This window comes from Salvia hispanica, chromosome 4, assembly GCF_023119035.1.
Source record: "Salvia hispanica cultivar TCC Black 2014 chromosome 4, UniMelb_Shisp_WGS_1.0, whole genome shotgun sequence".
Taxonomy (NCBI): domain Eukaryota; kingdom Viridiplantae; phylum Streptophyta; class Magnoliopsida; order Lamiales; family Lamiaceae; genus Salvia; species Salvia hispanica.
The window spans coordinates 51842615-51860449 of NC_062968.1; the positions used below are offsets into that span (position 1 = coordinate 51842615).

General features: G+C 35.2%; 2 protein-coding genes across 2 annotated transcripts; both read left to right on the forward strand.

Moving 5' to 3' along the window:
- The first annotated feature begins 2503 nt into the window (after positions 1 to 2503).
- Positions 2504 to 10215, forward strand: LOC125221601 (protein SCAR2-like). Its single transcript, XM_048123754.1, has 9 exons — positions 2504 to 2731; positions 3756 to 3919; positions 4232 to 4355; positions 4452 to 4575; positions 5272 to 5336; positions 5430 to 9282; positions 9365 to 9580; positions 9663 to 9770; positions 9855 to 10215. Exons 1-9 carry the CDS (start codon positions 2577 to 2579, stop codon positions 9903 to 9905), a joined length of 4860 nt encoding a protein of 1619 aa, XP_047979711.1. The 5' UTR covers positions 2504 to 2576; the 3' UTR covers positions 9906 to 10215.
- A 745-nt stretch (positions 10216 to 10960) lies between these two features.
- Positions 10961 to 14356, forward strand: LOC125218704. Its single transcript, XM_048120441.1, has 4 exons — positions 10961 to 11247; positions 11345 to 11414; positions 11512 to 11621; positions 14133 to 14356. The coding sequence occupies exons 1-3, from the start codon at positions 11068 to 11070 to the stop codon at positions 11565 to 11567; spliced, it is 306 nt and encodes a 101-aa protein (XP_047976398.1). The 5' UTR covers positions 10961 to 11067; the 3' UTR covers positions 11568 to 11621; positions 14133 to 14356.
- Positions 14357 to 17835: the final 3479 nt, after the last annotated feature.

Sequence of the window (17835 nt, forward strand, 5' to 3'; positions counted from 1 at the left end):
AACCACTCTATCTCTTGGCCAACACACACTATGTCCGGTGTTCTTTTATTGCGAGGAGTCTACAAATGTAGGAAGTGAACGTGTGGTACATAATTTGTGGGACAGAGATTCATGTGTTTCTCTAAATCATTTCAATTTACTTGTTGCTGTATTGACAGCTGCTCTCTCTGGCTGTTTGACTGTTGAAATTGCTACTCCATACCTAACATTGAAGTATTAATTATTCCATTCTTTATTATCCATATTATGACATGCTATAGATTGAGACATTGCTACAAATTCATTTATGTCAATTTTTTGTTTTGTTAGGTGGTTTTGTGGTCGCTGTTGATGATAGATAGACTTGAAACTATGCATGTATCTGATGAATTTTTATTTATCTTTCATTATGTTACATTTCATTTCATGTTTTTTATATATTGTAGGGCTGTTGTTTATATCTTTCCATTTAATTGTATGAAGATTAAAAACTATTTATGGGCTATGAATTGGATGCTTGTATTTTGGAGCCCATTTGAAAAATTATCAAGCCCAGAAAAATATTGGGCAAAAGCCCATTTACGTAGAAAAATAGGGAGTACTAGTATATTGGACTCTGAAACATGGATGCTATTGATTTTTTGAAATATACCCAATTGTCTATTCTTTAAGACTTTCCTTAGCTGTAGTTGATTGCAAAAAGAATTTTTTTTGTGAGATCTACACATATGAATCCAGAATTCCAGATATAATATAAAGGGAGCAATCTGAGATTTACACACGTAGCTTCTTTATGTTTAATTTATTGTTCAACTAGATTGAAAGCATGGAAATTATATAGTGCTTGAACAAATGAAGAGAAGAAATAGAAGCAAAATTTGGAATCTTGATTAGTGCAATAGAGAAATCTCATGATATATTTTGCATGATATCTAAAGAACATTGTATAATGTTATTTAATCAATATTATGATCATTTAATTGTCGAACATGGTGCATGGGATACTTCAAATTCCATCAATATTATCATAAGTCATAACCGTCATTAATCTTGAACAACTAAAACTAATGGCCTAGGATTAATAACCTACATGTGCTTAATCACTACTTACACTAAACTATACCACAAAAGAATAAATGAGCTGCACATGATGCTAAAAGCTTCCAATAAAATCAAATATATTAAATGAGCTTGCAGCCAACTCTGCCTAATATGATTAAGAGCAACCGTGACATTTTGGTGTTTTAATGAAGATTAATATAAAATGAGCTTGTTAATACAAGGGCTTGGTGATGCACATTCGAACTTCACATTAGTATGATATTGTCTAATTTAGGCTAATTCTTATGATTTTATTTTTGGGATATTTCCTAAAAAGCCCACATATTAAAATATGAGTTCACTATACCTCCTCAAATGTTTGAATTCAAAATGTTTAAATGAGATTAAGAAGTCAAAATGAATAGGGTAAAAAGGTACTAGAATCTGTGTTGGGATCTGAAAGAATTACAAAGAAACAAAGAGTCTGAATTAGTGAAATTCAAAACAATTGGGTTAATTTAATACTACTCCACTGTATATTAACACCACAATTATTAATTTTTCTTATACGTTTTATAAATCTTGGCACTAAAAATATGTTCATAACCGATTGAGTGTCTTAAAAATGTTATTATACCTTCTTATAAAGAGGAAAAGGTGTATTGAGAATGTATATTTCTCATTTACCTTTTCAAAAAGGTTATTATACCTTTCATAAAAAAGTAATGAACTCCAAGAAAAGAAGGTAAATTAAAAGGACAACAAAAATAATTACTCTTAACTTTTTACCTTTCTAAAAAAAAGGTGAAGATACATTCTCTAAACGAAAGAAAGTATAATATCTATTCAAATATGATTTCCATTGAAACATGAAATTTTATGAAAAAGAGATAAATATGATAGTTATTTCTATTAAAATGGCGATGACATCTAAAAAGGTGTACGTGGACTGTATTCATCTTTTTTCTTAAACTATGTCGTCCTAACTTATTTTCATATCCACTTAGTTTATACAGTAATAACTTTTTGTGACTAAAAATTCATTTTAATTTGATCTAAAATAGTTGATGGGGTTTATAAATGAAACACGCGAAAATTGCGTTATTATATGCAATCATCTCAAAATTAAATCAAAATTTACTAAGTCGATTCACTTGCTCAAATACCAAATTTGGGGTAAAATTTTAGTAGTATGAAATGAAAATCTAGATATTTTTCAATTATTCTACACTCAATTCGCCTTAAATTAATCCTCACCCCTAGATAGAAGTGACAACTTTTTCCTAACTTTGTAAAAACTTTTTGATAAACACATGCTCGTGCCAACCATTTATTTCATCCATTATTACCGAAATCGAATAAAACAAACACTTAATTACAAATAAAAAAACAGATAAGAAAAATCAATAAAGAAAAAGTAGAAAAATTCCAAAATAAAAAAGTATAGTTTCTTGTCTGCTATTTAGCATTAGTCAAACAAAAGTCCGCTCCTCATTTGCAAAATTGATGAGCCAAAATTCCGTTGGATTTGATTCCTCGGCGACGGAACTGCAGAAATGCCGATGAATCGCTACGAGATTCGGGACGAGTACAGCTTGGCCGATCCGGAGCTGTATCGAGCCGCCGACAAGGATGATCCCGAGGCCTTGCTTGAAGGCGTCGCCATGGCTGGCATGGTCGGCGTCCTTCGCCAGCTCGGAGACCTAGCCGAGTGAGTTTTTCAATCTTCGATTCGAGTTCGTGCTCTGCAGTCTTGCTGTTTTTTTCGTGTTTTGGGTGGAAATTTGAGGAATTAGGTGTTGTGTGGAGGTAATGATGAGCTCGGAGGTGTTGGTCTCTGTTGCTTGATTTGTTCTTCAGCTACTGTTGTATCCATTTCTTTATGCAGAATGTGATTACTGTTTAGCTTCTGCTGTTTTTTCCCGTTGGTGTTGGTTGTTAATACTGTTCTTATCTTCACTTGAATTTCGGTTTTCTGTTGAAATTTAGGGATTTAGGGTTTCTGTGTGTTTTTGTACAGTTGGCAGATTGGCTACCCGGCTTCTTTGTTAAGTTGAATGATACTAGTTTTATGGTTCATATATTTGTTTTGTTTATCTTAGTTCAAATCGTGGTTTGAATTAGTCTTTGGAATTTCAATAGCTTTGTTGATGAGAAGACTTGGAATCGAAAATCCTTATTACAGTTACACTCTCGGTCCGTGGTACATGTTTTTACTTAGCAATAGATAAGTTGATAACCTTAATTGGAGTTTTTTTGTTATGATCTTCTAATTTTGGAGAATTTTATACCTCTAGTTAGAATGTACTATAGTATTTTCATGCTCGCATGATACCAGACAACGATCTCAGAACTGAGGGGCATTTGAGTTGGAAATGATCATGTATGTCATGGTTTTTGTAGACTCGGGTTTAGTTCTCCGCACCAGAAGGTGAAGCAATAAAGCTTCATTTTTTTACATGTGATCAATGGCCTATGTGCCTACAAGTTTGTCATTCAAGTTATGAAAGTCTTAGCCCATTGAACATTAGCTAATTGCAATAGAGTTCCCTCTTTCCTTCTTTGCCCCTTTAACTAAAAATGTCAGCTTTCATCCGTCGAAACAATTGATCTTCTGGATTTTCTACTTCTTTTCCTTTTCTTGCCTGAGTTGAAGGGTGTACCGCTTAATCATTTTCTAGAAAGATCTATAAGTTACCAGGAAAAACTTCTCATAATTGTTGTGCTTATTAAAGGTTTGCAGCAGAGATTTTCCATGATCTGCATGAAGAAGTGATGGCCACTGCTGTAAGAGGGCACAGTTTAATGATACGAGTCCAACAGCTTGAGGTTGAAGTGCCTTCAGTTGAAAAGGCACTTCTTTCCCAAACTGACCTTTCCTCGGTCTTTTACAATACTGGTAGAACTTTATTTTCATTATATTGTATCTCGATATCATCCTCATTTATGCTTATAGCTGAAGAATTGTAGAACTCTAGATCTTTCATTTTGTTATGAACCGGGTTACATGGGCTTCTTAATTTATTTAACATATACTGTTTCACAAAGCAATATCTTACAGAGGTAAACACTATGGGGTTATTCAGGGTTTTCAGGGGCTTTCTTTCTTTATGGAATCTGTCACTCTGACTCTCACACTCTCCCCCACTCTCTCTAGCATCTTCTATTTTCTATGATATAATTGTTTTTTAATTGACATATCATGTTCTAGGTGTTGATTGGCATGCTAATATACAATTGGAGCAGAATCTGGTCACGCAAGGAGATTTACCTCGTTTTGTAATGGACTCCTATGAAGAATGCAGGGGTCCTCCTCGACTATTTCTTCTAGACAAGTATGGAGTGATCCTTCATTCTTTAAGTTAGCTGAATAACCTCTCTTTCAAAATAATATTCATATCATTAATAATGTTATTGTTATTTTCTATTAGGTTTGATATTGCCGGTGCTGGAGCATGTCTAAAACGCTACACTGATCCTTCATTCTTTAAACTAGAAACATCTGCAACAGCTACTGCAAATGTCCAAAGGGAAAAGAAAATCAGGAAAGCAAAGGTGCATCATTTTCACTATTTGTAGCGTGCTAGTAATAATACTGCTGAATAACTTGAAGTTCTATTTTCTTCTAGTGCATATGGTGTTGCATGTAATGATGTTTTGGTATATTTAATCTCAAATCCTAGCATATGACCTTATAAAGTACTACCTCCGTCCACCAATAAACGTCTCATTTTGCCAATTTCGTCCGTCCACCACTAAAAGCCAAATTATGTTTTACCAAAAAGGACCCCACGTTCCACTAACTTTATCCCACTCAAATTTCATTATAAAACTAATATATAAAAGTAGAAACCACCTTCCCTAACCTTTTCAACTCATTTTCTTTAACATTTTTTAAACCCGTGTCCGGTCAAATGTGCCCTTGTATTGGTGGACGGGGGGAGTACTTATTAGATTTTACAATATCAATGGATTACTTAAGCAAACATATTAAGATCTTTTAATTCTGACTAGAACATAGACCGGTATTGTTTTTTCCTCCTCTGGGAATATTAACTCATACTAGCACAGTAGTACTAATGATTTCGCTGCTTAAAATAGTAAATCTAGATCTGATATCTCGCAGTGATTCGTTTTTTCCTTTATCTTGAGAGTTGAGTGAGGTCTCCAGCATCTCAGATGCTTTTTTTTATAGTGCCTCTGGGCCATACTGTATTCGACATTGATTAATAATTCGCTGGTATTTAACAGAAGAAAGGACTACATGCAAGATATGGAGGAACTCCTGAAACTTTGCAAGAATCATCACATGCAAAGTAAGATGATCTTTCTTCTATCATATACTTCTCGTTTTCAATGATTATGCATATGAGTGATAAGTGACCCATGTGATTCCTAAACTTTTACAGACTCCATCAGCTTTTACTGAAGGAATGTGTTGAAAATGGTGTTAGCAAACCTGCATACCGTGCCAGATTGAAAAGGAGGCCATATGCATTCCCGTTTAGCTTAAAATCTGGGAAGAGCTACATGGAAGAATTATTAAAGAATCCGTCCCCCGAGCATAAATTGCTGGATGATCAAAATGAATCTGTACTTGAACTCAGATCAGTGAGTCCTGGAAGAGAAAGTGAAGGAAGCAAAAGTGATTCTCTCTTTGCATATAAAGAGGAAATTTTTCCTAAATCATCCTCGAATCAGAGAAATGATGCTTTGAAAGATATCAAAACATATGGGGTATCATCACTTATTAATATTCTTACAGATGACATCCCGTCCATTTCTGATGAGGAGACCAGTGGAAAGGATATAGCTATGGTTGGGGAAAGCAAAATGGAAGGAAGCTCAACAGGTTACCAATCGGATGAGGTTGCCAGTGAGATAGACAATTTCGTGGATGCACCTTCAACCATGGAATCAGAAATGGATACGGACTCTGAGTTGAAGGTGAAGAATAAATTTGCCTCATATAGGAAAAATCAACCACAGGCTTCTCTTAAAAATGAAGCACGTTCCCATTCTTTGTCATTAGATTCGCAATCCACTGGAGACTTCTCAATATCCGATGAGGGGAACAATTCATACAAAAAGGAAATATCTAGCTTCTTATCTTCAGACTCTCCAAGAACCTCCGCTGAAAACCCTCAAATAGAAAAATTATCTGCTGATGGATTTCCATCTGCTGATATTCCTGAATTTGTTATAGTTAATTCATCATCCATTGAGAGAACTCCGCAACATTCTCCTGCCGACAATGCTTCAAAACCTGTGCATTCTAATAATACATTATGTGTCAATGACTCAGCCCCTGAGAACAGGCCTGACTTTGAGCAGCCTACTTGTAGTTCAAGCAGCAGTTCTAAATCAGGTCCTACTTTACCTCATTATGATTCAAGAACAGTTGCAGTAGAAGGAACTTTAAGAGGAGCTACGTCAGATGAAACATTCTCAAACTCGGATGAAAATGAAGAAAAGAGAGACCTGATTTCTGATTCTCAATGTTCTCCCAGTGCTTCTCATTTCAAGTCACTGAAAGATGATTCTCAGAGGCCCTCTTCTGGAGAACATCTTCGTGGTGAGATACCTTGGAGGTCACCCTATGCTGCTATTAGTCATCATACCTCTGATAGTTTAGATGCTATATCTGCTCATTCGGTGCGTGAAGATGACTCTGATCAGAAGGGTCTTAATCAGTTTCAGAATATACCTTTCACCGTGAACACTGCTGATAATATTTATGAACACAGAATTGATACTGAAGTGATCTTATCAAAGGAGAACCCAATTCCAGGTAAATTGGACAAAAAGGTCGCGAAGTTGACTGATAACTTTGCAAATGATTACATTGAAATAGCGCATAACGGAGACAATGTCGCGTCAGAAGTTTCTGAAGGAGACGAAAGAGATCTAAGTGGCGATTGTTATCATGAAGATCCAAGTGTTGTTTCTGAAACTTTGGACTCTGAGGAGCATTGCTCTAATCAGATCAGCACAGGGACTTTGACTTTGCCTGGTATTGGTCAAACTCCTATTTTGTTGGAGGAAGGTCTTGTTACTCATGAAGGACCAACAGCAATAAATGGAACTTCTAAACTTGGATTCCCCAAAACTTCAGAAGTTATAGGTTTGCAGATAGGGATAACAGATGATGCCAACCCCAGCGGTCTTTCAGCTCCAGAAAATTCATTTTGTATGCCAGACAAACTTGAAGATTCTTCAGAGATATCTTACACCACAGAAAGGGATGGTATCAACCTGGACAGTGGCATTGCTGAAGTAGAACATTCTGAAATTTCTAGCTCCGCATGTTTGAAATTACCGAATCAAATGACTGAGTCATTAGATGAGTTAGATCCAAGTACAGATCAATCTGAGAATGCTAGGATGGCTTGCTCTACACCTGCAGTTTCTGACAATACTATCTTGGAGAATGTCAGTTCACCCTCAGGCCTTAATATATTGGTGGAAGAGCATGTTCCTTGCTTTCAGGATCTGGGTGTACTTGAGGATCATGCAACCAGTCTCTCTGGATTGAATAGGGAATCTGTGGAGAAGGAAGAAGGGAGTGATATTTCAGGAAGTCGTAGCGATTTAGTGGAGGATGTGAATGACAGAGAAGCTGCTGCACTAGATTTTCTTGCAGTCTGTGAAACGAAGCATGATGATCTGGGTCTGGGTATACTTGAGAATCATGCAACCAGTCTTTCTGGATTGAATAGGGAATCGGAGGTGGAGGAGGAAGCAGGGAGTGATATTTCAGGAAGTCGTAGCGAATTAGTGGAGGAAGTGGATGACAGAGAAGCTGCTGCACTAGATTTTGTTGCAGTCTGTGAAACGAAGCATGATGATCATCTCAAACCGGAAGTATCGCATACTGATTTTGGTTCATGTCTTGATTCTGAGGGGGTTGATATGGTTAATGCATCACAAATTCTGACTCCTATGGAGCAAAGTGTCCTAGATACAGAAGATGATTCTTTCCATCAAAGTGGTCTAGAGAATATCGTCTCGGATGTTGACTCATTACACATTGCTTCTGTGGCTGAAGAATCGGTCTTGGCAGAAAATATTGAATTACATTCTGCCGCTATTGAAGATGCTTTGCCTAATTCTGTTGAAATTATAAGTTCAGAGTTGTCATCTGCATTTCCTACAACTCAACTGCAGATGTTGGATCCTTATAATGACAAAGGATTTGACAATTTTGCCTCATCATTTCCACCTCCTGACTATTCACCTTCAGTGCCGGCGCTTCCAGGTCTACAAAACGATGGCACTGATGCTTCTGTTTATCCCAAGGATCCATCGGGGTTAACATTCCCCCTTGGTAATTCCCCCCCTGAAACTAATCAGATGAACCTGCACCAGTCACCTTCTTTGCCACCTCTCCCTCCACTTCAGTGGAGGATAGCCAAGCCTCAGCATGCCTCGTCTACTACAGAGGAAGAGAAAATGGAAATCAAGGAAATATTTCCAGAAGCAATCTTTCCTCCTGAGATATCCACAGGAAATGTTAGTTCCATGCCTGAACACTTGAAAGAATCTCGAATTCAGAAGATGGTTGGCCTCCCACAAAAAATAGAAAACGAGCAGGACCAGGTGCAGCTACAGCCACAGCCACAGCAGCAACTTTTGAATCCTACAGTGGAGAAAGAGGTCCAATCACCAGCTGAAGAAGTTCAAGTTGCTGAAGGGAGTCAAATGGTAATATTGCCTATTCAAATAGGTATGCCTCAGCATGCCTCGTCTACTACAGAGGTAGAGAAAATGGAAATCAAGGATGTATTTCCAGAAGCAACCTCCACTGGAAATGTTAGTTCCGTGCCTGGACATATGAAAGAATCTCCAGTTCAGAAGATGGTTGGCCTCCCACAAAAAATAGAAAACGAGCAGGACCAGGTGCAGCTACAGCCACAGCAACAACTTTTGAGTCCTACAATGGACAAAGAGGTCCCATCACCAGCTGAAGAAGATGAAGTTGAAGTTGCTGAAGGGAGTCAAATGGTAAAATTGCCTATTCAAATAGTCCCACAGTCCGTTTTAAAAGAAGAGGGTGATAACATGGATCAGGCAGTTCACCCACCACCAGAAGTAGAAACACCGCAGCAAAAGCAGCAGCTTCATCTTGTATTACCCATTCAGGATTGTGTAGTTCCTTCACCAGCTGTGGAAGATGGAGTTGCTAAAGGGTATCGAACAATCAAACTTCCTCGAACTTGCAACCCTGTTATTGGTTCTGTTGCTGCTCTTGATAAGAGTAGAGTAAGTATCCTTAGTTCCTTTGATTGAAATCACAATTAATTTTCCACAGTCTTAAGTTATTCTTGTTGCAACTTATTTGCAGCTGCGGAAGGTTACTGAACAAATCGGACCTCAGAAACAAAAGCAAGAAGCTGCAACTTATTTGCAGCTGCGGAAGGTTACTGAACAAATCGGACCTCGGAAACAAAAGCAAGAAGCTGCAACTTATTTGCAGCTGCGGAAGGTTACTGAACAAGTCGGACCTCAGAAACAAAAGCAAGAAGGAAGAGATGCTCTCCTGGATCAAATAAGAGCCAAGGTACGATTGAACAGATTTGATTATGCTACGCAAACTTTACAGCTGTTTATGGTGAACGCTCACATCCACCTTTGTTGGTCAGTCCTTCAACCTGAAACCTGCTGCAACAACAAAGCCTAGTAGCATTCCAGGACCTAACACCAATCTTAAAGTTGCTGCAATTCTGGAGAAAGCAAATGCAATTCGCCAGGTCTCATTCTCTTTTCCTCAGATACCCTATTGTCCTAGTTTTACGCTGTTCATAGTTATTAACAGAAGCGATCAAATGCTATAGGCCTTGGCTGGTAGTGATGAAGATGATGAAGATAATTGGAGTGATTCATGAATCTTGCCTGCTAGTTTATTCCAAAATGTCTTCCTTCCTCATCCACCACTATCTCTTCAAGTTTCCACCAGCTATGGATGTTTCCGGGCAAGAGTCGAGTCTGTGTAAATATGTTCGACACACGGATAAAACAGAAGCGCTGCTAGCACTATCTGGTTTGGTTGCTGTGTGTGTATGTTGGAGGATGAGTAGTGTAACAAAAAAATTTCAACTGTACAAAGCATGTCCTTTTCGATTTTGTCTTGGTGAATACTTGCTCGAATAGATATGTAGAAGATACATCATTAGTTGAAATTACTAATTATTTGTATCTCACTCGTGTCAAAATTATTGATATGCGAGTCATACTATATATTACTCCAGTATTATTATAAAACATGAGGAAATGAGTTATGGAATATGAGGTCTAGTAAAAGTAAAATGAGATTCTATTGGTGGAGGACCAAAATGGCTAAAAGGACTCTCATTGCTAGCAAATGGAGTATGTAATAAAGCGCATGTTATTTGTTACTTAGACCATCTCTAAGGGTACATTAAAATGTTATTTGTTGCTTAGACCATCTCTAAGGGTACATTAAAATCTAAAGTAAGACAGATAATTAGCTCTAATGCTATTTAAAAATTAATTTCATTTTTTATTTTTAAGTAAAAATACTTATCTTTAGGTTTACACTAAATTAAAATCATTTTTTTTTCAAATTTTATGAGTAAAAAGACATAATGTAGCAAATATTTTTTTAAGTTTGAGTTTAGTGCAAATAGTCAGAGTCAAATTTTATTTGATGTATACTAAAATAGTTTGAGTTTAATATAAATGGTCGGAGATGCTATTAATTTGGAGAGTGTCACGATTTGATCTCGAGTAACCGAACACCCGGACAATAAAAAAATCAGCCAAGACTTTTTTGTTAACTGTTAAAAAGTTTTAACGTTGAAGAAGTTTATGGGCTGGAAAAGATCTGTATGGGCTTTTATTTGGAGCCCACTTACATTGAGAGCCCATAGTTAACACGACTTATAAATTCTCTCCCGCCAAAGAAGAAAGAAAAAAGAGAGAATTAAGTAAATTGGAAAATCATCTTGGCAGTGGAGCGGAAGGCGGCGGCAGCTGAACGACTGCAAGAGCGAAAATTCCGACGATTCGAAGGGGAAGAAGCCGGAGATGGAGGCTGGACAGGCGGCGGATCAGCGAGGGCTTCCGCTGTCAGAGGTGGTTAACGACTGCGTACACCGCTGGTTCCAAGACACGCTCAAGGAGGCCAAAACTGGCGATATCAATATGCAGGTGCTCGTCGGCCAGATGTATAATTGTGGCTATGGCATCTCCAAAGACGCTAACAAGGTATTACTTGCTAAAGCTTGCTCAATTTAAGATGCTTGATTTCCAATTGCGTTCGGTTTTAGGGATTTTGTTTAATTGTCAACTTCTGCCAATTTAGGGGAAGATTTGGATACGTAGGGCTTCCAGAGTCAGGTCTTCGGTCTGGAAAGTTTGCAATAAACGACCCGGTTAGCTTTATTTTTTTTGATGTTTTTAATTAATATTTTTAATTAATTGAAATTGAGTGTTTGGACTTAGGAGTTGTGGAACTTGTTATCCTTACAGGTTATACTGCGAGTGATTCAGATTCTGATTCAGAGTCAGGTTCAGATACAGATTAATTGGTGGGTGATTCTTGATCCAGCCAGCTATGTGCTTTGTTAATCAACTTGAAGGTGAGTTGCTGTTCTATTTAATGGAGCTTGATTCCAATTTTAATTTAAACTGTAACTTTGTTTCTGTGATTTTTTATCATTTTCTTATGTGGCTTCTGTTTGTACTGGACTGGACCTCTTATTTATAGCTTCTTGTTAAATGATTATCCTTGTGCTGGTTCTACTTACTTTTGTTTATGTGCTTTTTCTTATTAAAATGGCAGTCATTTAGTCTTATTTCCAATGGCATATCATTTAGATTTTAGGTCTTGGATATAAATGGCATCATTGTGGCGTTTGATGTTTTGTGCTTACTTGTAAGCCACTAGGTTGTTGCTCGACACTGTCATTTTGTTAAACTTCAAACCAGGGAACGACTTGTAAGCCCAGTGCCACAGGCAAAATAAATGAGAGTCAATAACTAATTATAGGATGTAACTGCAGCTTCACACTCCAATCGTATTTGAAGAAAGTTGTTTGTGGATTGATAGAGCAGCATATCACACTCCAATCATATTTGATGTGTGATTCCCAATCTGAATTAGTTGTAGTGACTCATGAATGCTGCCACTGGATTGTTAGTTATGTCTTGCAATTAAGCACCTGCTCCATCCAAGCTGAAATTACGATTAAGCTTATGGAGTGAAAGGCACAAAGAGAATATCTTTGAATAAGAACTGGACCGGATGTAAATTGACTTGAAACACTGAAACAAACGAAAGAAACAATCCTCCAAAAAGGCAAAACTATACAATTGATATTTTTCTGATCCATTCCTCAAAACCTACATAGTATATATAGGAGTTTCCAATATAAAAATCCCACCAAACTTGCACCCAATTGATTCAAATCAAGTCTAATTATTCAAATCCCTCCATATCCTACTTACTTAAAATAGGGAAATATAATTCATAGTCAGCACTTGTGGTTGATTTTATTCCTATATATTTGCTGCTGAATTTATTTCCTCATATATTCAAATCATTTTACTTCAAATCTTCTTTATTCTATGCATGGGGATTGATATCATAAGCACCTACACTGGATTGTGTAGAAAAAAGGTAAACATTTTTCATTGTATACGTCAATCTTCAGAGAGAAGATTTATTGGATAACTCAAGAATTGAATGAATTAAGAGGTAATCCTTGGGGTGTATAAATTAATTAATTGCTGGTTACAGTAAACTTGAGTTGAAAAACCTGTTGCCCTTAAAGTATCCAATTCAAGGTTGTGGAATTCTTCAGCCACCATTCAAATAATGTATATTGGAGGCATATATGCTAGCTGCCATAACATAATATGGGCATATTAGATTTTAGGGAAATAATTTAGACACTTGTCTCCTATTTAATATTTTTAATGGTTGAGAGTAAGACGAGGGCATTTAGATTTTAGTGAAATTACTTTCTGGATGCATCTACCTACGCCCATGCAGTATCTCCATACACACACCAATTGATCTTTTATGAGGGGCCTTTTCAATACACTCCTAACATCCCCAAACTGTCCTCAACTCATAAGCGATAAGAATCATCTAAATTCTCTTGTTCTTTGTTTATTTTAAGCTCCACTTGGACTAGTTATGACTTATGAGTTAGGCTATTTCTGAAGTGTATGTAAGGTAATACTCCCTCTGGTCCCTCATATTTGAGTTATTTTTATTTATAGTAACACTTAATTCTCACTCTTACTTTACTCTCTCTTACTTTATTCTCTTTACTTTATTCACTCTACGTTTTTTTCTCTCTTACTTTTTTATCTATCTATTTAACACACTAAACATCCCTTTCTTAAACTCTGTGCCGAAAAATTCAGCCTCAACTATGAGGGAACGGAGGGAGTATTTTAAATAGGGCTGAAATCATTAGTTAGGATTTGGAGGGGGTTTAATTCTGTAAATGGAAGCATTGCTAAACAGGTGGTACACGTACACCTTCAGAAACTGTTCATGTTTCTTTTCTTTTATAGGGAGTATATCTTTCTTCATTGTTAATAAAAACCATCAGCCTAGTGTTATTTATTTAGGGTGTTGAGTAACGATCTACGAAACGAATGAAATGGTGCTAGCTTGTTAGCATGAAGGAGTCCATTAGCATGTAGTTTGGTCAAGTTAATTAAGGTTACTTTTCTCTTGGTATTCTTTGAGTGCACGGTGACATTCCAAAGGTGTAGAGACACCGCCTTCATTTAATCTGGTATACTCACAAATGAAGAATAAGAATTGGTTAAAGTCTCTTCGAGAGTACAAGTAAATGTGATCAATCTTAACCATTAAGTCGTGAATATGGATGAAACATAGAACTGAGTTGGACCTTTGTTGTGGCGTTCGAATTATTTTCCACTTCTCTTCTCACAGCTTGCATTTTGTCTTGGTGATTATCATGACATGCTGTCTTGCATTGGCTCTCCCTTTTACGTTATGCTCTACAAACTATGTACATGTAGTTTCGTAAGGCACAGAACTTGCATCCTTGATTTCAGATTTGAATTGGAATTTTGATGATCCAATCTGTGTGGAAAATATAATGCAGGGTGATGAAGATGTTGATGCGCTAAATTTATTGGTTGTGTGTGCTTGATGGCATCCTTAGCTCGAATATCCTTGTTAAAGTTGCTGCCAAAAGGGTGTTAGTGTTTCTGTGGACTCATATGTACTTTTAATTCATGTGATCATGTCAAATTATTAATTTAGCACATGTTTTAATATGCTTGAACAAAAAGATAACTTTAGTTAAATGTACTCTGTTATTCTTAATGTGGCTTGAAATTAAAAGATTTAGAAGATGATTATTTGGAGCATAGATGATTTAGTACTTTACATAATTTTATGATTTCTAATACTAGTTACCAATTAATTAGAAAATTAGTGACTTCATTACCTTGTTTTATTCCGAGTTCATGACTTAAATGATTTGAATTGGTCTTCAGAATTGACTAGGGAAGTTTCTTGGAAACTCAAATGAGAGAATTGAATTGGTCTAAAGTATAATTAGTCACTAATATCCGTGCAAGATTACCGTACAAGACAATTGTATCGTACAGTGTTGAAAAAATCATCATCTGACTTATGTCTTAGAGGGAGTTGAATCAAAGTTGATTATTTTTAATATTTCTCCCGTCCATGAGAATTTGTTACTTCCTCCGTTTCAAGGAAGATGACCCATTTCTTTGGCGGCACGGGATTTTATGCAACTTTATTTTGTGTGCTAAGTGGAGAGAGTAAAGTAAGAGAGAGGGAATAAAGTAGAGATAAAAGGATTTCCATTTTAAGTAATGAGTCATCTTGATTGGGACAAACAAAAAAGGAAAGTGGATCATCTTCAATGAGATGGAGGGAACTTATTTTTATTTGGTTGTTACTAAAAATTTGTTTATCTTTTACTTTTTACTTTTTTTAAAGTAGTGGATCACACATTTGATTGTTTCTAAAAATTTGTTACTTATTTCTATTTGGTTGTTCCTAAAAATTTGTTTATCTTTTACTTTTTACTTTTTTTGTCAGTGGATCACACATTCCACTAACTTATTTTCACTCATATTTTATTTTAAAACTAATATATAAAAATAGGTTTATATACCACTAACTTTTTATACTCAATTTCTATTATATTTTTTAAAACTCGTGCCAGATCAAATGGTAATGAATTTTTAGGGACGGAGGGAGTGAGATATTTTGTGGTGGTGGGGTATGTTTGAATCAAATAATCAACTTAAAGATGAGATTGCTGACTCTGTGCTTAGTTAATGGTTTTTCTAAGTAGGGTGGTCTGGTGTAGGCGTTATTTGGTGCAAAATCATGCTGACAATTATATACAAATTTGGTCCAGATGAAATTTATCTTTATTTATTAATTAATTCTGGCTGGACGTGAACTTCATTGAATCCTCACATGCTTTTTTGGTATGAATAATTGATAAGTGACAAATATCTATAATCTTGTCCGGTGGGAATTACATATTTTTATAAGCAACAAATTTCGCCTATGAATAATTATGAAAATATAATATTTTCCTTGGTTTAAAAACATTACTATAATAATCAGAGACCAGTCTTTATACGTGACAAATTATTAAACTGAAGTTGCAAATATCTGGTCTAGAAAATATTAGTAGTATTTTTTTATAGTAAGTAATTTAATATATACTACTATTCTCATTCGAAGAATTTGTGGAAACCAATAAAGATTACGTACGAAGTGGTAAGGGATTATTAGAACATGATATATTGATATACATTCCACCAAATCCTAACATCACGTGTGAGCAAATCCCCACAATAAATTCTACAATCTGACCTTATTGATAAAATCGAATTCCAGTGCTTAGCTAGTTCAGGAATTATCACAAACATAATTTGGAGAAAATTTCAAATATTTATGTGAAATCTACAATAATACACCGCAGAATGAAAGCTGCATTTTCGTTAAAGCCTTCATAAGTCTCCACCTCTCTCTCTCAATTGTTTTCTACATGGTCCATGCGATTATATATTTAATTTATAATTAAATCATCTTTCATTACACATATTTGACCAATAATTTTAAAGGACAAAAAATGTACGGGTGCTGCCCGGGTAGAAGTCTTAGTTATAGTATTTGACTGCATTTACAAATCACAGATAAAATCTCTAAGTAAAAATTAAACTAATTGCTACTATTAATAATTATTAAAAGATAGTAGTAGTAAAATTCAGAATTATGAAAGTTGGATTATGTACTTGGTTAATTAATTTTATTTATTTTTCTCTGTGTTGGACCATATATTTCTAGAAGATACACGTGTCAGCGGTAACGCCTAGTGTAATAAGTGCGTAAATCGATGCATAAGTACGGCCGTCCCATCCAACCTGTAATATACGTTCATCACCCTTTTATCAATTTGAATCTCATTTATCACCATAGCCTCAATTTGAGTCAAGCATATTTTTCTTTTCTTTTTTTTAACATAGTAGTATATCGCATTTATGTGTTTATTTTTTTCTCAAATTTTCACTGTTTATATAAAAGCAAATTAAAAATTCACAATTTTCTTTATCAAAATCTAAATCGAACATTTATAAATCAACTCTAAACACCATGCATTTTGATGTGACGATCTCAAAAATTATATTGAGAAGTAAGAATGCCCATAAATTTTACTTCCTAACGTCTCATATTCCCTATTATCGTCTCATGAGAATTGAGTTTTTTTTAATTATTTTTTATTTCTCTTATACTTTATCCTCTCTTTATCTGTCTTACTTAGTGTTCTCTCTTATTTTACTCTACAATTTTAATTTTAAAGATCATTTTTTCAATCTTGTGTCTAAAAGAAATGCTTCCAAGTACCTTAGGACGAAAGAATGTCATTTGTTTTCTCAAAATACTTACCAAATAACTCTAATACATCATCAATTTGAAATATATGTTCGTCAAATTAACAACATGTTACAAATAAGAAATCAAGAATATTTCGTCACAATAAAATTAAGAAAAATATATTACGACTGATTTTAAAAATTACAAGACATATATGTGAAAATTCAAAATTGTTACACCAATTTATCCTACAAATTCATTAATGCACATAAAAGAAGTTGACCTCAGTTACACTAAATATGACAAGTGAGTCATTATTCCGTTATAAAAATATGTTGGGAGTGACCTAAATTAAACATTTGTGTGAATAATCATAGAAATAATGAAAATGGAAAATACAAAGTAGTGACAAAAATAAAGTTAGTCCTTCCTCACATATATTCTACACCAGATAAGTCATGTCCACTCTTCCATTCAACCTCCCAAGGTGGAGGACAGCGACTTTTCTGTTTCCCAAACTACCCTTGCCACTTTCACATGTCCTTTCCCGTACGCCAACTGTCAAAATCAACTATACGGAATAGTATACTTATTTATACCAATTCATTTAGTATAAAAATAATTAATAATTTTATACTATTATATGCTAGCCTTATTATTATTGTGTTACTCTAATATCTGCAAAATTATCTTTTAACTTACACTTTGGTTACTCTCGAACAATATCATGACATATCAGCTCGTGATTGTATGCTTATCAATGTAATGTAAAGAAAATAAAATAAATCTAAAATATTAAAATACTAAATTAAAAAATAGAATAATTTTTTTGCTAAAAAATGACTCAATAAAGAAAATAGAACTCCTAAACAAGTAGCAGTTCCTATCATATTTCAGCGCATTTATTCGAAAAAAAAATCAAAAAAGAAAAATAAACA

Bases quoted from the DNA above. Each gene is read 5' to 3' on its own strand.
- LOC125221601 (XM_048123754.1), top strand. From the start codon at position 2,577: ATGCCGATGAATCGCTACGAGATTCGGGACGAGTACAGCTTGGCCGAT. The intron at 4,576-5,271 runs GTGCATCATTTT...GGTATTTAACAG, and splicing joins AGAAAATCAGGAAAGCAAAG to AAGAAAGGACTACATGCAAG. The intron at 9,771-9,854 runs GTCTCATTCTCT...CAAATGCTATAG, and splicing joins AAGCAAATGCAATTCGCCAG to GCCTTGGCTGGTAGTGATGA.
- LOC125218704 (XM_048120441.1), top strand. From the start codon at position 11,068: ATGGAGGCTGGACAGGCGGCGGATCAGCGAGGGCTTCCGCTGTCAGAG. The intron at 11,248-11,344 runs GTATTACTTGCT...CTGCCAATTTAG, and splicing joins TCTCCAAAGACGCTAACAAG to GGGAAGATTTGGATACGTAG. The intron at 11,415-11,511 runs GTTAGCTTTATT...TTATCCTTACAG, and splicing joins AGTTTGCAATAAACGACCCG to GTTATACTGCGAGTGATTCA.